Below are 25,388 nucleotides of genomic sequence, written 5' to 3' on the forward strand. Positions count from 1 at the left end.
TGTTTTCTCCTGTAGGATTTTGAATCCTGTAGGATTCTCTTGTTTTCTCACATTTAGGTCTTTCAACCATTTTGAATTTATTTTTGTGTGTGGTGTAATAAAGTGGTCCAGTTTCATTCTTTTGCACATCACTGTCCAGTTTTACCAGCACCATTTGGTGAAGAGACTGTCTTTTTTCCATTGGATTCTCTTTCCTGCTTTGCCGAAATTTAGTTGGCCATATGTTTGTGGGTCCATTTCTGAGTTCTCTATTCTGTTCCATTGATCTATGTGTCTGTTTTCTGCCAGTACCATACTGGTTTGACGATTGCAGCTTTGTAATATAGCTTGAAGACTGAAACTGTGATGCCTCCAGCTTTGGTTTTCTTTATCAACATTACTTTGGCTATTCAGGGTCTTTTCTGGTTCCATGCAAATTTTAGGATTGTTTGTTCTATCTCTGTGAAGAATGCTGGTGTTGTTTTGGAAGGGATTGAATTGAATGTGTAGATTGCATTGGGTAGTATTGACATTTTAACAATATTGTTCTTCCATTCCATGAGCATGGAATGATTTCCCACTTCTTTGTGTCTTTTCCAGTTTCTTTCATAAGGTTTCTATACTTTTCAGGTGACAGATCTTTTACCTCTTTGGTTAGGCTTATTTATCTTATGGTTTTTGGTGTAATTGTAAGTGGGATTGATTCCTTTATTTCTCTTTCTTCTGCTTCATTATTGGTGTATAGAAATGTAACTGATTTCTGTACATTGATTTTATATCCTGTGACTTTGCTGAATTCCTGTATCAGCTCTAGCAATTTTTGGTGGAGTCTGTCAGGTTTTCCATGTAGAGTATCATGTCATTGGTGAAGAGTGAGAGTTTGACTTCTTTGCCAATTTTTATGCCTTTTATTTCTTTGTGTTGTCTGATTTCTGAGACTAGGACTTCCAACACTATGTTGAATAACAGTGGTGAAAGTGGACATCCCTGTCATGTTCCTGTTCTCAGGGGTAAAGCTCTCAATTTTTCCCCATTGAGCATGATATTAGGTGTAGGCATTTCATATATGGCTTTTATGATGTGAAAGTATGTTCCTTCTATCCCAACTTTCTTGAGGGTTGTTATTAAGAAAGGATGCTGTATTTTGTCATATGCTTTTTCTCCATCTATTGACAGGTTCTTATCCTTTCTTCTATTAATGTGATGTATCACGTTGATTGACTTGCAAATTTTGAGCCAGCCCTGAAGCCCAGGAATGAATCCTACTTGATCACGGTGAATAATTCTTTTAATGTACTGTTGAATTTGATTTGCTAGTATCTTGTTGAGAATTTTTGCATCCAAGTTCATCAGGAATATTGGCCTATAATTCTCCTTGTTAGTGGGGTCTTTGTCTGGTTTTTGGAATCAAGGTAATCCTGGCTTTATAAAATGAGTCTGGAAGTTTTCCTTCCATTTCCATTTTTTGGAGCAGTTTGAGAAGAATAGACACTAACTCTTCTTTAAACATCTGTTAGAATTCCCTTGGGAAACATCTGTTAGAAGTCCCTTGGGATAAGGGACTGTTCAAATTTTCTATTTCTTCCTGTTTCAGTTTGGGTAGTTTGTGAGTTTCTAGGAATTTGGCTTTGAATGACACAGTGGACCAAATGGACTTAACAGATATATTCAGAACATTTCATCTTAAAGCAGCAGAATATATGTTCTTTTCACATGAACATGGAACATTTTTCAGAATAGCTCACATACTGGGTCACAAATCAGCTCTCAAAAGGTACAAAAAGATTGAGATCATACCATGCATATTTTCAGATCACAACTCTATGAAACTTGAAATCAACCACAAGAAAAAATTTGGAAAGCCCTTAAACACAAGGAGGTTAAGGAACATCTTACTGAAGACTAAATGGGTTAACCAGGAAATTAAAGAAGAAATAAAAAAATACATGGAAGCAAATGAAAGTGAAAACATGACAGTTCAAACCCTTTGGAATGCAGCAACGGCAGACATAAGAGTAGAGTACATTGCGATTCAGACCTATCTCAGGAAACAAAGGTCCCAAAATATACTACCTAACCTTACACATAAAGGGGCTAGAAAATAAGCAGCATATAAAGCCTACAGCCAGCAGAAAAAGGCAAATAATAAAGATTAGACCAGAAACAAATGACATAGAAACAAACAAAAACAGTAGAACAAATCAATGAAACTAAATGCTGTTTCTTTGAAAGAATAAACAAAATTGGTAAACCCCTAGCCAGACTTACCAAAAGGAAAGAGAAAGGATCCAAAGAGATACAATCATGAATGAAAGAGGAGAGATCATAACCAACACCACAGAAATTCAAACAATTATAAGCAAATACTATGAAAAATTACATGCCAACAAACTGGGCAATCTGAAGAAATGAACATTCCTAGACCATCTTTCCATAATACCATCCCATAGAGTAAATCCTCAATATACAATGACTTAAAATAAGTTGATAGTTTTCTTTAAAAAAAAATAGTTAACTGTGGCCATAAACCTAGGGGTTTTTTTTCTTTTCAGGTGAATAGCTAACATCATTACCTTCCATTTAATAACTAAACATTGGCTCTGCTTTCTAACATTATTAAGTGTCCAGAGGATTCCTGTATTTAGATGATGGCTCGTTTCTTGAGAAATTATACTTGGAAATAAAGAAACAAGTGTGTGTAGATAGGAAAGCTTGGTTTGGTGGTGGTAGTGGGACTATGCAGGTGGCAAAAAATTATTTCTGGATTTAATCATTATATCTTTACTGAAGAAGGAACCCTAGAGATCACGTAGTTCATCCTTGTCAAATTACTACCTAGGAGAAAGAGATTTCCAAACCCACCAGCAATTTACTTTTATTTTAGTTCTTTTTAAAGCTTATTTATTTATTTTGAGAGAGAGTGAACGAGGGGGAGGGGCAGAGAGAGAGGGAGAGAGAGAGTCCTAAGCAGACTCCATGCCATCAGTGCAGAACCCAATGCAGAGCTTGAACTCAGAAACCGTGAGATCATAACCTGAGCAAAAATTGAGCTGGATGCTTAACCGACTGAGTAACCCAAGCTCCCACCATCAATTTATTTGAAAACATAGTATAAAATAATACTGTTGCTTCTAGAAGAATAGCAAAGTAATTTGCTAATCAGAAAAAAAAAAAAAGGACAGAGATGTTTATATAATGCTTCCACTTTCTCTCTGGCTAAAAGCTATTTTACTTGGATATAGACTAGCTTATTCAAAGCTACTTAGCTAGATAGCATTGGCTTTCTTATCTTCTATCATATGTACCATTAATAAACAAGATGACCAAAAAATACTATAAATTTCACTCCAATAGAATTTTCCCATGATGTTGGTATCTTTTAACTTTAGAAAATGCTTAATTTAATAAATATCTATGGTCATGTTTAAGTTTTAATATACTTGTAAAATAATCCTATTTTTAAGAACAATGACATTATTGCCATAACTTAATTTAGTATAAAAACATTTATTGAGTACTTATTTTGTACTAAATTCTGCATTAGGCTATCTTTGGTGATGCAAAGATAGGCAAAGCATGCTTCATTTCCTTAAAGAGCTAAGTCCAGTGAGTGAGAAAGATAGTATTATGATAAAATTATGATTAATATCATGATAATTATTATGAATAGAGGTGTTACTGAGATGTTATGTGAGCCCAGGAAATAAGTGCCTTAGTCAGTTGTGGAAGAAGGCTTCATGGAAGAGAAGAAACAGGAGGAGGGGCTAAGAGAACTCTATTGTGCAACTTTTTGAGGCTCTAATTTTATGGGGCTGCGTAAGGTAACTTCCTTTCCATCTCTGCATATAACATTTCACCAGTATCTGAATCATATCTTTATTTTCTCCGTGAACTGACCAAATAGACTGTTGGTTGACGGAGATACCTCCCCTGTGTATTTCTCTTTTCATTCTATGGTACTCTGAGAACTGCTGGAGCTTCCAGTCTCCATCATGGAATCTTCCCACAAAGAACACATTAAAGTCTTTAATAATGAATAATGAAAAATAATAGATACAATGGTAAATGTTTTAATTAAGCATTTTAGCAACTGCTTTAAAAATCTATGCCCTAGGGATGCATTGATGGCTCAGTCTGTTAGGCATCAGGCTCTTGATTTCAGCTTGGGTCATAATCCCAGGGTCCTGGGATCCCAGGGTCCCAAGATCCCATGGTCTCTATGCTGTCAGCATAGAGCCTGCTTGGGATTCTGTCTCTCCCTCTGCCCCTCCCTGCCCCCACCACCCCGTGTTCTCTCTCTCTCTCTTAAAAAAAAAATCTGTGCCCTAAAAGTGAGATAGAGTGTCTTCTGTACAAAATGTGAAATATAGAGTAGGCAATTATTGGTTTTAAAGGAGTATTCAATTAGTGAAATCTGGACTATGATGCTCTAGAGTCTGCTTGTGCTTTTAATTTTTTCCCAAGTTTCAAGCACCCAGAAGCCAAGTGCTTTTCAAGAAAACTCACAAAATAGGTTATTTGTGTACAGGCCACCCATCTCAGTAGGTTTAAGAGTTAGCATTCACAGAATTCAGAGCTGTTTTTAAAAAGTAGTTTTGGAGGGCGCCTGGGTGGCTCACTTGGTTGGACATCTGACTTTGCCTCAGGTCATGATCTCGTGGTTTGTGGGTTCAAGCCCTGAATTGGGCTCTGTGCTGACAGCCAGAGTGTGGAGCTTGCCTCAGATTCTGTGTCTCCCCCTCGCTTGCCCTCCCCTGCTTGTGCCCTGTCTTTCTCTCAAAAATAAATAAACATTAAAAAAATATTAAAAAAAAAAAGTAGCTTTGGATCTTAGGTGAAAACAAAGCCAGCTAAGATCAGTGCATTTCAACATCTAGTAATATAGTCTGGTTTTAATCTTCTTCTTATAAAAAGTATTCTATTATATGCCTGAAGATATATTTCATTACAAGCTCCAGTAAAGTGAAGAAGAGGGTATGTGTGTGTTTAGGGAGGGGGAATGGGTGGAGGAACTATATAGGTGCATATGGACAATTTTTATCTATTTCTCTAACTTTCCTCATTTGTTTCATTTCCCCATTATCTTTTCTTTGATTTCTAAATTATTTCTTATGCCAACCTTTACCCCACTAGTACAGAAGATAGATTTCATCTACAACCTCTTCCTGAAATATTAGTAAAACAAAATTAATTGTACATGAAATATTCTTTAGGTTTGCTATTTTCCCCTTATTTTGTTAACAGCCTTTCTCTGTGATGATGCAAATCTAGGGCAACTACATTTCAGCATGAGGACCCTAAATGTGCTCCCTACTAGGCTGATTACTTGGAGCTAATGTAGTGTTCCATTCATTGGATTCCACACACTTCCCCCATATTGATTGCATTATCAGTAGTAGTAATCACAGATATCATTACCAGCCAATTACACAAACACGTATCTAAACTAGGTAACTTATTCACCAACATTATCTCTTACAAGTCTTAATTTTGTAATGAAGCTGATCATCTTATCCAATTGAGTGTAGCTACATATTTTGATCTAGTAGGCTAAATGTAAGTGTATTGAATTATGTAGCAGGTAATTACTTACATATGTTTGTAACAACACAAATGAGAGCAATTTGAATGTAATCTGTTTCTTATTCTATTTGAGGGCTGCATTAGAGAAGGTTAACTGCTTTAAAAAATAGACCCAAGCATGTATTTGGATCAAACACAATAGAAGTGTTTTTCCTGCTTACATAGCAGAACTGGTGTGAAAACTGGTAGCGGGGCAGGCAGTCATCCAGAGACCCAGGTGGGTTTCTGACGCATTCAATAAAAGAGTTCCAAGGTCACCCTGAAAGATTTAGTTTAGGGAAAAAGAGTATTGAGGAGCTAATGGGAGATGTCTATGGGCTAACCCTGGCAGTGATGAATAGTCATATTCTATTGGCTAGTTACCATATGACCATACCTAACTATCAAGAAAGTGGGATTATAATCTACCCTAGGAAGTAAAGGAAAGCATGGTGAGAAGTTGGCAATTTTTGCCATAAGGACTCAAATCAGAATTTGCTCTATTTCTCTATATAATGAATACTTTATTTGGCTTGTCATTATTCGGAACTTCTATCAGGCTTTCTTTGCTTTAATTTCCTTTATACTATGTCAGATATATTCTAAAACTTAGATCCAAGTCCTGCCTCTTAGACTTATACATATTAGACAAGTGAAGAAGGGGGGATATAAAATCACAAAATTTTTTTTCAAAATTTTAAACAAATAAAGTATGACCATATTATTATAATGTTTTTTTGGCAGTTTAAATTGCAGACAAGTAGGTTAGGATAAAAGGCTTTGGGTGATAAAAAAAGATGTCTTAGTTCAACCCTTATTGCACAGGTAAGGAACATGAGACTTGGCAAGATGAATTTGTTTGTCTAATTCTACAGGAAGCATTTGCAGTTCCTGGCTCTTTCTCAAACCCATCTCTTCCATAACATTATTTGTCATCTTTTTACTTTGTAGTCATATTTTCTACAAAGCATAAGTCATTGAATAATGTCCATCCATTTACAGGGATGAAGTAAAACACAATAAATTATAACTGACATAAGGCTAATATGTTTAAATAGGCAATAAAATAAATCCAACACCTTTCCAGATTTTCCAAATTCACTTGAAGATCCATAATAAGTTCACTGCTTAGTAAAGGGTGTTTTTTATTACTACATTATTTTTCTTATTTCTTCAACAAAAAATAATGGCTTCTAGATAAATCTGCTGCAAATCTAAAATTATATAATTCGTGACATTTGGATTATAAATTTATTATCGCCATGCCAATAAATATTTAAATTAAAAGTTCAGGGGAAATGAATGACAAAATCTGAAATATTGGAAGGTATGTTTCCTTTAAGGAGGAAAGCCAAATCATTATTTTTTAAAAAATATATTGCCTTTTTGGTGGGTAACAAACTCTTAAAAGCAAAATTTAATGGTGTTATTGAGACGCCACCCTAGCAAAAAAGATAGTTCCTTATTTAATTGTCATTGCCAGAGCCTAATCTCATGCTCTTTCTTCAAGGATGTATAAAATGGAAACTGTAAAAGAAAGTGGCACAAGTCTAGCTGTGCTCTAAATCATGCAAACATCAGGAAATGTTGAAATTATGTGGAAATTTGACGTTATTGTTGCATTTGTTATTATCGCCATTCATGTTTATATCAGACATTAACTGTGGTTGATGATCTTATACCATGAGTGAACCCAAATCATTAGAGTGACACACATCCTTTTTTTTTTTTTTAAATTCAAAGAAAACTGAAGCACGGTCTTCAGAATTAGTTTTTCTTTTTTACCTTTTTTTTTTTTTTAATGTTTGTTTATTTTTGAGAGGTCCATCTAATTTTGTGATTCTACAAAAGAACAATGGTGTGAAATGTAGATAAAGGAGATAACCAGGCTTCGGTTGCTTTCATATTTACCTGGTCCATGTGGTAAAAGTCTGCATTCAGTTGATTATTTTTTTTAAGTTTATTTATTATTTTGAGAGAAACAGAGATGGCGCAAGTGGGGGAGGGACAGAGAGAGGGCGAGAGAGAATCCCAAGCAGCCTCTGCATTGTCAGCACAGAGCCTGATGTGGGGCTCAAACTCAGGAAACCGTGAGATCATGACCTGAGGCAACATCAAAAGTCAGAGGCTTAACTGACTGAGCTACCCAGGCACCCTTGCATTCAATTGATTATTAATGTAAAAAAAATATCCAGCAACTATGTGTATGCATCAGGGACATCAAGGGTAAGAGAGCCCATCTTTTAATGTACTGTGGATTGTCATTTATATTGCTTTGATTTGCAAGGATTTTATATGCAACCTCCTGGAGAGTAGAGATATACAATTCTTTTGGGATCCTTTTTTTGGATATACCCTCTTTAAATATAGGCAACATGTGTTCAGACCATCTTAAAAAGCTACAGTTTCATATTCTCCGAAGAATCTGACATGGGTCCCCAAGGTGACAAAGAATATATTTTGAAGGAAAAATAATAAATGGGAGAGTTGAGTCTTTTAACTTTTTTGGAATTTGGACTCTATTAAAATCTAACTGAAGTTTTCATAGGTGTTATGGAAACCATTTCTTTTGAAAAATGCTCATATCATAATATGACAGAGATAGTCAAGACTGTAAGTTGCCACTTTAGTTTGATTATTCTTTTGAAAACAATCTGTGTTAAATATCATTACACAGAACTACATGAAGAGCAAAGAGAATGCATTGAGAAACTGAAATTGCATTTCAGTAATCAATTATTTTCAATTACATATGGCCTCTGAAGAGTTTCTGTGAAGGAAAGTACCTAGAGTTGATTTTATTTAAATTCCGGAATTCTTTCCTTTTAAAAAATATGCATTCTGATATTTTGGTGTATGTAAATTTTTAACTCTCTAACTCTGTATATATTAAGGTACATGGCATCCTAAGTAGGACTATATTTAAAAAGTGAGTAATTTTATTTTTATGGCCCTGGGTATGGCTTCTTTATACTGTGATGAATCTTGCTTTCTGTCTTTTATTTGCATAAGTGAAATCTTCAGTTTTGCATCATCATGTATATTTCCTGCAAATAATTAACTTTAACTTTTTCACTGTACAGAGCTGGCTCTTTGCCTCAGCATATCCCCCTGGAGATTATCAGATACCTGTCTGAGGAGAAGGATTTTCTTCCTTGGCATGCTGCCAGCCGAGCTCTCTATCCTCTAGATAAATTACTGGACCGCATGGAGAAATACAGTGTCTTCAATGTAAAAAGACATATTTTCTTCTTTCTTATTTTCAGATGATGAACTGTTGTCTCATTATCTACTTTATGTAACTGATCCTGAGTCATTTGCGTTCCTTCTTCGAATTTGTGTTACCATTTTTGTCCTGATTTTCCATGCAACACTGATGATAATTACTTGAAGAAAAAATTTAATACAAGCTACTTTTTATTCTGGCCTAAAAGTGTCAATTAAGCTTACATGACTCAGAATTTAAGAACAAATATTAAAAAAAAAAAAAGAACAAATATACATGGCAAATCCTTAAAGTTCTAACTTACTTTCCAAGAGTTAAAGGGCTCTGTGTTCACAAAGGACTTACCCTGGGTAGAGGGATCCCAAAGATCTTAACAGAATATAGACAGTTTCAGTAAAGATTCTTAGTCATTATTTTTATCCAAAAGGGCATAGTGAATTCAATTCACTTCCTTAATTAACAAGGATAAGATCAACATTGAGGCGAAAGCCCATTCATAATTGGGTCCAAGGGGATACAGGAGAGCAAACAATAGATAATCCAAATAGACATGAAGACATGACAAACATTCCAAAATGTTACCTGACCAGATTTCCTAAACTGCAGCCTGATAAACGCAAACTGCACTGTAGACACCGCCTAATCTGATTTAATAACCATTTTGAATAAGATTAGGATTAACTATGGCTAATGAGTTTTTGGTTCCTAAATTTCTTATCACAGCGAGGCTTTGCATATGAGACTGTGTCTCTGTGCCTCCTATCATCTTTGAGCACCCTTTGGTTCCCTTCAGTTATCTTAGCAGCCTGCCCTGTGTTTTGTAAAATCATCCCATTTTTTATGACACGCTGGCTGTGCTGATTAGCCTACACGTTTGGAATGACTCGAGACTAGATTGCCATGGCATGAAATCTATTTATTAGCACTCTGTAAATTGTCTGATGGCTATCAGAGTTGCTTCTTGTTTTCTTCTTCTAAGTCTGCATGAAAATGCCTCTGTTTTAATATTTTTTTTTAATTGAAATAATCCTGGCTTGCCTGTTCATTGTCATTAGTTTTGTCTAATCCCTTAAAACACACATGCAAAACAAAATGTGTCTTTACAGCTACAGTATAACTTTTATCTGCTAGAGAAAGACTTATTACACCTCTCTTTGCTCTCAACACAGAGACATTGCAATGTTAAACTTCTATAAAAGTAAAATACATTTTTGTGTATATTTGTACTTTGGAATAATATTTCATGTCAGACACCTCAATTTCAGTAAAAGTTGAGAATTGCTTTTACTGTAATTTCAGTGCTTTCATTCCTTTGACAAAATTCAAGGACCACATTAAAGTGAGGAGAGCATATTTTACATTGCTCTCTAATATTTAAATATATCATTAGCTCAATGGATTGTTGACTTTGAAATGCCATATTTTTTACTGCAGAGCGTTCTGAGTATGTCAGGTTCAACAATGCCAGGCTATTGGCTGTGCTTACCTAACTGTTTTGCATTCGATGTGCTCTGTTGACATGAAATGCATAAAAGTTTGGTGCTTATTTTCATAAGCTGTATCTACCCACATTTGTGCATGTGCATGCATGGATGACATTATCAATATTCCTCAGTTTCCTTGTTGTGCTATAAAAATTGTCATCTAAAATATTTAATAGTGCAAATTACTTAATCATTCAATAGGAAATAAGAAGTAGTCTTCCACCATTGCGATTGTATTTTATCCTTATTTTCTATATTTGAAATACTAAGCTAAATAAAAGTAGAGCATTTATCATGCCCATTATTTTACTGATATTTTAAAGAAGGCTTCTTTAGAAAATATTTTAATCTTATTATATAATTTTAATTATCAGCATGGAGACGTTTGAGACTGACATTATCTTTATGTCCTCTAACCCCCATTTAGGAATATATTTTAAAGCAAGTTGCAGCAACATACATCAAGCTTGGATGGCCAAAAAACAATTTTAATGGATCTCTTGTTCAAGCATCCTACCAACATGAGTACTGTTTTATTTTCTTATTCGCTTCTTTTCCCCCAGAGCTGTACAATAGCATACTTGTAGTACCATGGTGACTTCAGCAGCATGAGATGATCTGTCTCTCATTCTGCATCTTTCATTTCCCTTTACTGGGAGGCCTGCTGATGTACTCATCAGTGCACAGTTTCCACTACCTGGCACTGAGAACAAAAGCATGTCTTTGTCGTGTTTTAATATAAGATCATCCTTTATTAGTAAAGGGGAGATTCGAACCCGTGCCCCTCACTGTATTATTGTTTCCAGAGAAGACTTTTTAGTATGCATAACTTCTACTCTGCCTAACCATCTCTTCCTTAGCAAAATAGGATTTCTGTATCTGAAAATTATTTTTGTGCTGATTATTTACTTCTCTATGGTTTATGTAATAAGTTATCCTTTCTCTCCGGATAATAACACTGCATTTTAATTGTTTTTCCTTTTGATGGTACCTAGAGAGCTACGTCGAGAAGTTATAATGCTGGCGTGCAGTTTTGGCAACAAGCACTGTCATCAGCAGGCATCAACACTTATTTCAGATTGGATTTCCAGCAACAGGAACAGGTAAATTGAACCAAATCCTATATTTCTGATATGATTTAATACTGCTCTCAGATTCTCGGTTGATACATTGCTTTTATCAACTGGAGAAAAACAAGACAAGGAAAAACCCTGCAAAGCCGTGTTTCAGGTTCACAGCTTACAAGGTAACAGCACAAAAGCCACAATACACTTATTTTTGGAACATTTTGTAGAGTTTTAAACTAACTTTCTTAATGTAGGCCCTTATTCTCATAGATAAGGTGTCAGCTTATTTTGAATTTGGATAGCTTTGCTATTCCGTGAGAACAAAATCATTTTATTTAGGCCAAATTCTAAGGTTCTTTACAAAGGTTGTGGTATTTATTCATAAAACACTGTGAGCATATGATGTAAGTGAAGTAGCATAACAAACGTTAATATTAAAAACTAAAACCAAAAAGGTTATAAAAAAGATCTTTACTCTTTTGGTGACCCTTGACAGAGACCTCAAACCTGTATCTTATCTTGGAATTTCACAATATAGGATTTTAGTACATAATGCGATGTTAAAATTGTTTGATAGAACTGCCTTTTATAAAAAAAATATTATTCTAAATGTCACTTGTTAATGTTAATGAAAAGAATATTAAGCATAAAAAAATTGAGGATCATGATCTTTTCACTACAGTTTTTAACCCTTCTTATGTGTCTTTATATTTCCAAGGACGTTGATGTTCCATTTCTTATTACACTTTGGGCAATTTATAATCGCTCTTTCCCAGTCTTTGGCCCCTGTGTTAAGGAAAGTGAGCTCAGAGGGGTGGAAGCTAGGGGAGAGTTTTATTCAGGTGGTTCTATTTTGCAAGCCACGATGGGCTTGTCCCTGATCTGAGTGTCTGGGATGACTCCATGGGAACAGAGAAAGGGACTTGGTCTAGGTGAGCATAGAGAACCACAGAGAGTATAACCTGCTTAGGAAACAAATTGGTTTTTGTCTTGTCGAAAGTGGCCTAGGTTTAAATGTAGTATCTACCTGACTCCAGATCAGAGCATAGCAATCCTACTTTAAAAATCTGTGCAAGAAATCTTTCACTGCATACTGAATAATTTGTCCTACTATCTCACCTTCTTTATCATGGTCCTTTTTGCTCTTTAAGTGAACTGTTTCTGGTCTTACCCTGAGCCAAGAAGGAAAATATTTTATCACTATCATCTTTCAATTGATCCATCATGTACTTGACAGTGATTAAATCTGTCACCAGTCTTCTCTAGAACAAAAACATTTTCATTTATTAACTTTTACTAATGATTATCCTTTTTGTGAAGTCTTCTGAAAACTATTAAACTTGAAAATAGTAAAGTGGAAACTTTTTTTCCTTTTTTTCTACTACCTTCTTTAATTCTACCGCATATAGTTGAATGATAAACACATAAAAATTTATCCAAAATCAATACATCCATAATAAGATACATAATCATAAATACATATGAGAAGAAAAGTTGAAAGATATTATTTAAATATTGTGGTCTCTATTTTCTTCCATTTTTTGATTATTCATTTGTTTATTTGTTTCATTTTGCTACACATGCCTTTTCTCAGACCCAATATTTGTTTGTTAACCCTTTAATGAATTTACCCAAGTTAAAATGTATTCTTAACATTTTATTAAAATAACACATTCACCATTGCATTAATGTCATTTCTATAGAGAGTATTTAAGCCTACTATAACTTAGTACCTTTCAATTTTTTTAACATTTATTCATTTCTGAGAGACAGAGAGCAAGCATAAGTTGGGGGGCACAGAGAGAGAGGGAGACACAGAATCCAAAGTGAGTTCCAGGCTCCAGGCTGACAGCACAGAGCCCAATGCGGGGCTCAAACTCACGGACCATGAGATCATGACCTGAGCTGAAGTTGGATGTCCAACTGACTGAGCCACCCAGGCACCCCACTTAGTACATTTAAAACTACAGCTATTGAGAAAATGCTATTTTTTTTTAATAGTTCACATATTTAGCAAAATTTTACTGAGCAACTCTCAATACCAGCTTGTGGCAGAAAGCAAAGAGAAGAGGGAGAGCTTAAAATGAGGAGAAAGTACAGCTCTATAAACAGATAATTGTTCTTTGAAGCAAGAGCTAGGACAGGGTGTGAACACCAAGAAAGGAGGATTGCTGCCTTGGAAGAATCACATTCACCCTCCTGAGGAGTGAGCAGGATCCTGATAGATGGACAAGGGCAGGCTGGAGGCAGGGGCAAGTGCCCGAGTCCCTATGGTGGGTAGACGGGGATCCCAAGCGGAAGGAAGGCACATGGACTGATGCCTAGTTTAATGAGTGCAGCACGTTTTGACTTGTGAATTTGAACAATCCATCACTCCCAAAATTCCCTTATAAATGAAAGTTTACATGGAAGTTGTCAGCTCATTTCAGTTTTGATAACTGTGCCATTTATTTATGGTAAAATAATTAAATCGGGGTCTAATACTTTATGGTTCTTTTGTTATTTCCTTCATCATTTTTATATTCTCTGCTTTGCTTTCTTCTACAGCTGGGTAAGTAAACATACTAAGTGGAACTAACTCTGCGTTTACTAAGATTTGCTCAGCCAACCATATGACATGTCACTACATACATAAGTGACCTCCTGCAGTAAGGCTGGCTGGTACTCACCTGTGTGTGAAGATCAGAGATTTAATCTGTATTTTTTTTTGCTGACAGCTTAATATTAAAACAATAGTGTAATCCTGTAGTTGATGCTGAATTTAACTTTCTTAAATTGAATCAATGAAGAAGACAAGGTTTCTTTTTAAATGTTCCTGAAGTAATACACCAGGCAGTTTTGTCTGTTTCCTTGTTTGTGTTTAATGGGAACATTAAAAACCATCTTTAAAAAAAGCCCTGGGAGATGCTGTATATTTATGCTAATAAGCCAAAAGGACACTGAGTCATGGAATTAGCAGAGATTGCAAATCTGGGGTGCTGTGCTACTCTACGACCTCATCTTGATATGCTGGGGAGGTAGGTCAAGTCAGTGACATTGGATTTAAGAAAATAGAATGGATTTGAAAGTTGGTGCAGGGAAAGGTAATGGAACCAAAATGTGCATTGAAAAGCTAGAGGATGGTAGCAGCAGAGAGAGAGAGAAAAATTCAAGAATTACAGTGAATGATAAATTGAATGAGTCGACATTCTGGTCCCTGTTAATATATTCAAATGCTCCAGTGTGTTGAATTGTAATGGTGATGTCATGCATAAAAATGGATGAGCTACATTCAGGTCTTGTTAGGCTGTGATTTGGGCACTGAGTTCAGCAGAACACCACATTTCAGAAAAGAGACAAATTGCCAACCATTCAGTAGAGAACAATACAAATGATAAAAAGATCTTGAAAACACGAGCTGCAAGAGGAGGTTGTGAGACCTGAAAATTGCACTCTGAAAAAAAAAAAGACAAGATGATAGCCTTTTTATGTATAAAAAACATAATATAAAGGACAGAAATTGGTTTCTTTCACTGATTGGTACAAATAAACAAGAAATAGTTGGCATAAGCTTCACTGAGTAAAATATAGGGATTATATTATTACTGCAGGTGAATTATTATTTAAAATTTCTGTAGTAAAACACTATTGGGATTGTACAGTTTAACCATACAGAGATGACAATATGGTAATATGGGGTTTTATTTAATAAAAAATTTAACCTTAAATTAAATGTGTGTCCACAATAACACAGCCTCTTAATTTTGTGATAAAGTGTTATTTTTCAAATAATGTCAAAAAGTAATATTTAAAGCTTTAAGCCAATACAGAGTAAAGATTTAAAGTATTTCATTTCATTTCAGGGGTAGGGTGAGGGCCAGGGGCAGAGGGAGGGAGAGAAAGAGAGAGAGAGAGAGAGAGAGAGAGAGAGAATCTTAAGCAGGATCCACGCTCAACACGGCGTCTTACACAGGGCTCGATCTCACAATCCTGGGATCAGGACCTGAGACAAAATCAAGACTCAGATGCTCAACCCACTAAGTCACCCAGGTGCCCCAAGTATTGAATTTTAAAAAGTATTCAATAAATAGTGATATTCATTCCCTAACATCTCAATTGATAACTGGTATCATCACTTTACTTAAAAAATATCTTGGGAGTACATAGGTGACTCAGTGGGTTAAAAGTCTGACTCAGCTTGATTTCAGCTTGATTTCTCACGGTTCATGAGATGGATCCCTGCTTCAGGCTCTGTGCTAATGGTGCAGAGCCTGCCTGGGATCCTCTCTCTTCCTCTCTCTCTGCCCCTGCTCCACTTGTATTCTCTCTCTCTCTGTCTCTCTCTCTCTCTCAAAATAAATAAATAAAAATTTAAAAATATCCTGAAACTGTGGAATACCTTATATATTATGGGCTATCAAAAATGCATATTGAATTGAAATGAATTGGACATTTATTTTGAAATGGAAAAGTTAAGGCCATTCCATAATAAAAATTATAAAGTAGAGGAACTTCTCTGGTGCTTTGCAACATACATAATACATAAACTTCACTACTCATGCAATTAATTATGTTACTGATACTATTGTCTTTAATGATGATGATTATAATGAAAAGTATAGTTGTGTATTGAGTGGTTAGTACATTTCAGGTGTTGGACTAACTGTTTTTTGTGCATGATCTCCTTTTTATTTCATATTTATAGAAAACAAATCTAAAACTCACACAGGCTGTATGACTTGCCAAGATTATATAACAATAGGTAGTGGATCTGGGTCTCCACTCCCAGACTGCATGTGATTCTGTCGTGGTATATCAAATTACCATATATCAGTAATATATGTTCAAAAAAGGAGTAAAAAACAAAGAAAGGACTCTCAGAACTCAAGGACTCTCTACAATGAGTATAAGCAACAGTTTTATGTAGGTAGTGCTCAGGAATCAGCCTGTGGTTCTCAAATCTGGTCATGTATAAGGATCATTGGGAAGAGCTGTGAAACAGTTTGCTGGGCCCCACCCCCAGAGTTCTGATTCAGTAGGTTGAATGGGGCCCAACCATTTGTATCCATAACAAGTTTCAGTATGATGCTGATGCTGAATCAGCTGGCCTGGGGACTATGCTTTGGGAACTACAGGTATAGGGAAAGGCTACTGTCTTCAAAGTCAAAGACACCAGTGATCAAATTTCAGCTGTGCCATGGAACGACCTGAGGAAAATCACTTGGTTTCATCATCTGAAAAATGGCAATAATATTAGTAACCAAACAAGTCATGAGAATTATATAAAAGAATGTCTGCTTATTAATTAGCTTTTATAGGAAATCATAAAACATGAATCATCTTTGAAGTTGCCCTCTGTTTTGACCATACCCTGTGTAATAGATGGTATGAGTTTTATTTATTTTTTTAAGTTTATTTATTTTGAGAGAGAAAGAGAGGGAGAGAGAGAGAACATGCACATGTGCACAAGTGGGGGAGAGGCAGGGAGAAAGAATCCCAAGCGGGCTCCGAACCTTCAGCATGGAACCTGACATGGGGCTTGATCCCACCAACCATGAGATCATGACCTGAGCTGAGTTGGCTGCTTAACTACGGACTGAGCCACACAGTGGCTAACCTGGTGGTGTTACTTTTCAATGGGGAAGGTAGGAATAGGTATAGAATAGAGCAGTGTAGAATGCTTCAATATCAGATCTTCTCTGTAAGTTTTGGGGTTATAAGCATGTGACCTGTAACATAAAATACGGAACAAAATATTACCATAGAGATCTTCAATTAAGAGAATGGGTACGTTTGCCGTTTTTCTCTTGCTTTAAGAAATACTGCCTGGCTTGGCCTCTAGGTAAATATTTCTTTGTACACCCTCCCTTTAATTGGCTGCTCATGTCCCTCCATCAGGCATAGCTCATTGTATCTCACAGGAAAAGAGCTCCAGTTAAGGTCCTTTCCTTTGTGTCTCCCTCTGTCCATCAATGTTCACTTTTCTTATGTGAGAACACAAAGGGGGACAGACAAAAGGCTCTTTTTGCTACGGTCTGTGTGTCTGGTTCAGAAACTTCATGTTTTCTTCCCCTAAAAACATAGATCCTAACTTATTGTCCATGTTCCCAAGTTATTATGGTCCTATTCCCTTTGTTCTTTATGATGCTTTTTGTATTCTTCTTACTATAAACTGTCCTGTGATAAGTTTTCATAAGCCAAAGTTATACCAGCCAGACCTGCCATTTTAGTGCTCAGTTACCAGCACAAGCATTTCGCAGACAGGTGAACCCAGCAGGGAGTCTGTATGGAGTAATGCAAAGGACAGGGCTGCCCAAACCTCGGGCAGGGGGGTGGGGGGCAGGGGTGAGGAATCAGGTTTGCTCCTAGTTTGTCATTAGACAGCTGTGGCTTTAGAGGAGTCAGTGTTTACTCCAAGTCTCAACCTTGTTTCTAAAGCAAGGGCAGTGCCCCCAAATCATCAGTGCTTACATCAGATATAACAGTCCAAAATTTAATACTTACTGTGCATGAACATAAAATCATACATCTTCCTTATGATTTGTCAACTTCTGGTTCTCCTTTGATTATTGGTATATAGTTATTTGATTATTATAAAGCTTAAAGGGTATGTCTTCAGTTATTCATGTGTTCGGTAAGTATCTATCGAGCAGCTACTCTGTGTTGGAACTGTGCTAGATGCTAGACACTGGGAAGGCAAAGTTCCTTCATTCAACTAATGCCGGCCCCATTACTTACCTGGCACTGGGAATATGTGGTTCATGCCGTGACATACCCCAAAGGTTTGTGGTGGGGGCAGGGAGAGAGTGTAGGAGGGAGACAGGGATTGTTCAGAGTAATCATACAAAACTAAAAATGAAACTCAGAGAAGCGCAACCAAGAAACATGTGGTGTTCTGAGAGACTGTCATAGGGGATTTGACTAGATCAGAGAGACAGGGAAACCTTGCAGCCCTGAGAGCTAGTGGTGGAAATGAAGCCACATGGATATATTTGACTGAGGAAGGAAGACTGAGAGGAGTTAATGATTGCTTGGATATAAAGGGGGAAAAAGGAAGGCATTCATGACAATTCACCAGAATAATCCAATAGAGCTCAAACGTTTACACATATGAATTGCCAAAGATAACATTTTTAAGTCTACCTCAAAAACTCTCCACCATATGTGAAAGTAATTGCAAGGATGTACCTTTCAGTATAGTGTAAATAGACATTTTTCAACAAAATTCTTTCAAAACTCTAAATGTATCCAATGGAGTTGAAACACCCTAGCTATTTTATACCTACCATTAGCCATTTAAAAATATGATTTATGTTCTTACTTAATAGCCACACATTTTATATTATTCTTTTCTCACCAAATTGTATTCTAATATAGGATATTTTTGCTAGAAAATCCTTTTGGATCACCCTATCATACTTTTCTGCAACAAGAAACACATATCACACATACAGACACACACATACACATAGTTTTTTCATGTCATAAAATCCTGTGTTAATTTTTTTTTCTAAATTGAGTTTTCATTATAATGGTTACTTGTATATAATTGATCAACATAAACACATGGCAAACTTTGATAATAATCTCCAAACATAAAAATAAAAATTGTTAGAGATGTAAAATTTGAGATTGGCCTTTTTATTTCCCAGTTTATATATTCACAGACAAATATTACTCACTGATAGAATAAGAAAAGTTTCACCATGTTTTATGTTAAAGTAGAAACTTAAGAACTTTTTTTTATATGTTTTATTTATTTTGAGACAGAGAGAGAGAGAGAGAGAGCGCACACACACACAAGTGAGGGAGGGGCAGACAGAATCTGAAACAGGCTCCAGGCTCTGAGGTGTCAGCACAGAGCCCAACATGGGGCTCAAACCCATGAACTGTGAGATCATGATCTGAGCCGAAGTTGGACCCTTAACCAACTGAGCCACCTAGGCACCCCATTACCGAGAAACTTTATACAGAAAACTAAATAGATAGGAATGGAAGGTGTTATATTATAGCAATATAACACTTCTTTTGTCTTTCCGAGTGTTGTGCCAAAAATTACATAGGAATTGATCACCAAAATTTTTAAATTATCACCTGACAATTTGCTTGGGCATTTCTTCAGATTTTGTGGAAACAAAGAATTAAAACAAAAATTGAAAAGTCATTTTCTAGATATCAACATCAGTATTTTGACTTTTTACTTGATATTGCAGTATAATGCATCCTCAGAAGATACAAGATGAGTGAATGAGAAATATGCCTTTCTCCTGGAAAATGAGGGAAAGTGGAAGAAGGGTTTTTATGAAAAGAGAAGTATCTATATGAAAGTTTAGAATGTGGAACTTAATTGCTGTAACACTACCTATAGCCTTAAAGGGATAATGAATAAAGATATTCTTTAAGAAGTCTTACCTGCAGAGACAGGAACACCTCATTTTAAAGGCCATGGGACTAGGATGTGGGCAGAAATGGCAAGAATGAGAGATATATTAATTTGTCTAGGGAGAGAATATAACGTAGGGAAAGAGTTCAAGGTGAAGAATTGAGAAATCACAATATTGAACACCAGCTGGGTAAAATCCAGACATGAGTTATAGCCCTTGAAGCTTAACATTTCCAGTGTATTCTAAAATTGTTTTATTTCCTCTACCAATTTTCATATTTTAAAATTTATTATTAATCTTTTTCACTATAAATACAATCTATTTAAAGATGGAGATCTATCTGTAGGTATAAATATGTAAAAATGGTAGTCTAAAATATATGTAGAATTTATTCTTATAAATGTCCCCAGAAACCTGTATAATTCTTAATTTTACTTTCACTCATTTATCCTTGAAAAATACAACTATTTGCACTCTATTTTGCCTTATAAAATAAGTTTAGTTCAAAATAGATTTTATGATTTTCTCATGTGTATTTAAAATTTAACTCAAAGCAGGGGCACCTGGGTGGCTCAGTCAGTTAAGCGTCCGACTTCGGCTCAGGTCATAATCTCTGGAATAATTCACAATTACCATAAAAATCATCACCATCCTTCACAACATATTTAACATGCTACGTCACTCATCATGATGGATGCAGTGGTACAGGACCAAGGTTCCTGGGTCCACATTTGGATAACGGTGTATCTGGTTGATAGCAGACTTGGTTTTTAACTTTCAGCTTTATTTCTAAAATAAAGTAGTATAGCATAGTTCTTCCATAGTCATACGTATTCTTAATCAGTATTAATTCAGACTCTTACAGTACTTGACTCAAGTACCACTTATATCTTGAGCATCTCAGGCATCATTCTGAAAGACCCCAGAGATCCAATGATGAACCAAAGGAAACGGTTTCTGCCTTCCTGGAGCTTATAGCCCAGTGGAGTAGAGTGTGACTAATCGGATGTCATAAGAAACACTATAAGATTTTAACTGTATTGAGAAGCTGGAAGGGAGATTTATAAGAAAAGGACAATTTGACCTGTCAGTGAGACTGACCTTCTGGCAGTGACAGCTGACCTGACGCCTACAGGAAAAACACACATTCCTCAGGCAAAGGGAGAAAAGAGATGTTAAACAAAAGACATAGTGTACGAGAATGGCCTTCTTCAACATTGTTTCTCAAGATTAAAGTCTTGGTACTTTCCAAAAGTTTAGCTGTTTAGGCAGAGTATGTACTGACCCAAGGACACCCTTAGAAATCTTGCAATTTTTTTTTTCAGTTAATCATGTTTGTTGTGTTTATATTTGCTGAGGAGAGCAAAAATCCCAGTTAATTGATTATGCACCTTCATCAAAACTTTAGGAATTCTCTCTTCTAAAATTGGAGTGTTACCAAACAAAAGTGTTCTGGAAAAGCTACATAGAAGAAAACTCATATATGAAATGTAGGAAGTGTGCCTGCTATCTGAATTAATACAAGTGTGAATTCCTTTGTCAAACTAGAAATCTTCTTCATAACCAGCAATCCTATCTGATTTGTCATTTGTATAAGTAGAGGTCATATATTACTTAAATAGTGGCTACACCTATATAGAAACAAGGGCCTTATTATCTATCTTTTCCTAAGTTTCTCTGGAATCACACTGAAAGTACCACCTCTCCTGGCCATTTGGAGAATTCAGTACATGCTAGTTGAGTTCAGTCCATCTAAATGACCTACCTACTTGAGGGACTAACTAATCTAGATGTATTTTTTTAATTTACTTTTTGGTGTAGCAGGGACTTTAATTGCCTCAAGAGCTAATATAACTTCATTAAGTACGTATTTCTATTCATTTTCTTATCATCATATTTAGTTTCTAATCTAAATACATTAACGATTTTATATTCTAATATAAAATTCAGAAACAATCTTATGCTTCTTTTCTTTTTCCTGACGCTTTTGACTTTTTCCTAACATTTAAATTTAAAATATATATATATATATGTATATATATATGTGTGTGTATATATATATATATATATATATATATATATATTGCATAGAGGCAAGTAGTCAATAATATTTTTTAAGGTATTTTAATTTTTACAAAAGCATGCTTTTGAACGTCACTTGATTTAATTTAACTGTTTTTCTTTCCAGTATGATTGGTATTCGCCCCCATTTCTGCCAATAGTAATCTTCCTATCATGCTCATATTGTTTGCCTGATATTATACCAATTTCGGGCATAACGCTATTGAACTTTTGTGCCATCTGTCAAAAGATATGCTTATTGATCACTTATAGAATGGCTCTATTTTAACCACCTGCCTGTTTGTCACAGTACAAGTGCTAAGTGAGTATGGATTTACATGGACAACACAGGGAGCAAAGTTGATTAACTCACAGTAGTGATCATTATTATTTACTAAGCCAGAGCTGGAGCACCAACAGAAATATTTGCAGCTTCCAAAACATTTTTACTTACTCACTGAGAGTAGATTATACTAACGGATTCCGGTTCGGGTTTATTACAACTGCTACCAACCACGATAAAGAAGAAATTTCCTCTACATTTTCCAAAAATAATATAAACACTGAGAAACACTTCAGCAATAATAACAATATTCCCTTTTTATTTTTTCCCCTTGTGATTAAGACTTAGGATAGATTCTATATATATGATTCATTCTATCTCAAAATGAAAATGAAAATAATTCATGTTAGTCTTTCTAATGATAGTGTGATAATGCTTAGTATTGTGATAATGCTGACGAAAAATGCTTTATAAGCATTAAATATTGTTCTTTGATATATATTTGAAAATATCTAAAAGTGAGAAAGAACTTTGATGACTTGTAATTTCTTGGCCATAACAGGAAAAATAAAAGCACATGCACACACTGTCATGGGTTGAAGGGTGACCTCTAAAAGATGTGTCTAGGGGCACCTGAATGGCTCAGTCAGTTAAGCGTCTGACTCTTGATTTTGGCTAAGGTCACTATCTCACAGTTCATGAGTTTGAGCCCCACATCAGGCTCTGTGCTGGCAGTGTGGAGCCTGCTTGGGATTCTCTCTCTCCCTCTCTCTCTGCCCCTTCCCTGCCCTCTCTCTCTCTCTCAAGAATAAATTTTTAAAAGTTTAATAAAAGATAGGTTTAAATCCTAAACACTATCTATCAATATGACCTTATTTGGAAATAGGGTCTTTGCAGATGTAATTAAGAATTTTGCAATGAGATCACATGGATTTAGGGTAAGCCCTAAGGTAGAAATTGAAGTAATTCATTTACAAGCTTGGGGATGGCTAGGATTGCTGGAGGCACAGGAAGCTAGAAGAAGGCATAGAACAGATTCTGTGGAGCCTCCAGAAGAAAGCGATCCCGCTGACACGTTGATCTTAGACTTCTGGCTATAGGAAATGTGAGAGAATACATTTCTGTTGTTTTAAGCCACTAAATTGGTGGTAATTTGTTAGGGATTATGAAAGCTCTACTAAATGCATACACACATCTTCAGCCTCTCATATTTGAAACTTGGTTTGTAATCAACATTTTGCATTGTTATTCTTTCTTTGATGGAAAATCAAGGAATGGCACAGAGACACAGTTGAACTTTTAACTTTCCTTAACTTCATCCTTCAGGTTTTTATCAAGAATGGGATACTGAGAAGGCACTTCTTACTCCTCACAAAATTCAGACAAAAGTACTATCATCAGTCTTCATCCAATTCTTTTTGTAAATGTGTAAAATACATGGGAATGGTCAGTGGTATGAAAATAGAATAATTATGTAGCGATATCCCTAAAATTCACTGCAAAAAACCCATCTTCATTTCTTAGGATCCCTTCTAAATATTTTGAAAGAGTCTCTTCTTTTTTCTTTTTCATGACTTGAGATTCTTCTTATGATTGAAATTTCAAATATAAAAAAAATTGAGTGACTTCTATTTTATTTTCATATATAAATAAATGTTACTTATTTTTTTCTGCAATATAGAGGGCAGGCATCCAATATACACCCTGCTTCCTTGTGTATGCAGAGTACCTGCCGGTTACATGTACATGTAAATACATACATTTTAGTTATTTCAGAAAATCAAAAAATTTGTGTCTTTTAAAATTGTTTTTAATGTTATTCATTTCTTGAGAGAGAGAGAGAGAGAGAGCGCGCGCAAGTGGAGGAGGGGCAGAGAGTGAGGGAGACACAGAATCTGAAACAGGCTCCAGGCTCTGAGCTGTCAGCACAGAGCCTGACACGGGGCTTGAACTCACAGACCGTGAGATCATGACCTGAGCCGAAGTCCAACGCACAACCAACTGAGCCGCCCAAGCGCCCCAGTTTGTGTCTTTTCAAAAGTATGTTTTTCTTATATTTATCATCTGCCAGTGCAAAATATGCCTTTTGGCCTTATTTTGTAATTTTATCATTCACTTTTGCCATTCCCCTTTCTTCCAGGACCCAGCTTATTGTTTTTTTTCCCAATAATTTTCTATTACCTTATATAACAGGAATAGATTCTTTTTAACTATTTTTAATTATCAAATTTAATTAAATTTATCCTTATTCATTAACGCATGTGCACGCACACTTACACACACACACACACACACACACACACACACACATATATGAGGTTTACCAGGGATTTCACTGCTTTTCACAGAAAGGTCAAAGTGAAGTTAAAGAACATCTAGAGTACCTAGGATTTGATACAAATAAGAATACTTCTGTATTTTTAAAAAGTACAGCATTTTTTCGTTGTTGTTAGTGAGTCTACCAGTTAAGCCTCTGAAAACCTACAGAATTACATGTTGGTTAGTGTACACACACACACACACACACACACACACAAATAGTAAATTTTACCTTTGACCGAAGTAAAAATCTACTTTTAGTTGGGGATGTTGCTAGTGAGAAAAATACATTACTTATTGCCTACCCATGACAGCTTAGTGCTTATGACTAAAAAAATTAACTAAATTGTCATAGTTGATTCTTCCCTGGGCTGGAGAATCAGCCTTGTTAACTTCAGTGACCTTGATAGTGCATTAGAAATGAAAGTAAACCACATTTGCACAAGCCCTCACATTTATAGATGTAGTATTTTGATGGATACAATAAATCTATGTAATTTCCAACCTTTCTATGAAGAATACAAAAGACAATGAATGTTGCTATAAATTATTCCTGGGCAATAGGAGTTATTTGTCAAGGTGGAGCCCAGTGTCATCCAGTGGGGTTTTTATAAACACTCAGGCATGGGTCATGATTTGAATGAGAACAGTGCTTATGGATTGCTGATGTTACTAATGTGTCATTCCCATCATTATCTCCTGTCTTCCTAGTTAATGTACTGATTCCTAATCATCATGATTCAGACAACACCATTTTACACATGTAAATTTAGACTTCTTATCACAGCAGGTTTACAGTGCTATGACCATAGTTGAATGAAAGAAACTTAAAGAGCACAGCTCAAGACAGAGCAGATTCTTTGAGAAGCCATGGATAATGGGCACCTGATAATCAGGAAACCATTAATCTTGCCTTTTTTTTTTTTTTTTTTTTTTTTTTTTTACAGAGGGGGGAGAGAAAGGGGGAGGGCGGGGGGGGGAGAAAGAAAGGGAGGAAAGGAAAATCTTAAGCGGGCCCCCCCCCCAGCAGGGCGCCCTCCTCTG

General features: G+C 35.7%; 1 protein-coding gene across 1 annotated transcript in view; it reads left to right on the forward strand.

Moving 5' to 3' along the window:
- The window catches only part of TRHDE (thyrotropin releasing hormone degrading enzyme), a 383,274-nt gene that overhangs the window by 339,105 nt on the left and 18,781 nt on the right, over positions 1-25,388 (forward strand). The window contains exons 13-15 of the mRNA XM_049625985.1: positions 8,625-8,772; positions 10,679-10,776; positions 11,247-11,354. Coding sequence (XP_049481942.1) covers positions 8,625-8,772; positions 10,679-10,776; positions 11,247-11,354 — 354 coding nt within the window. The remainder of the gene's footprint in view (positions 1-8,624; positions 8,773-10,678; positions 10,777-11,246; positions 11,355-25,388) is intronic.

The sequence above is a fragment of the Panthera uncia genome, chromosome B4 (assembly GCF_023721935.1).
Source record: "Panthera uncia isolate 11264 chromosome B4, Puncia_PCG_1.0, whole genome shotgun sequence".
Classification (NCBI taxonomy): domain Eukaryota; kingdom Metazoa; phylum Chordata; class Mammalia; order Carnivora; family Felidae; genus Panthera; species Panthera uncia.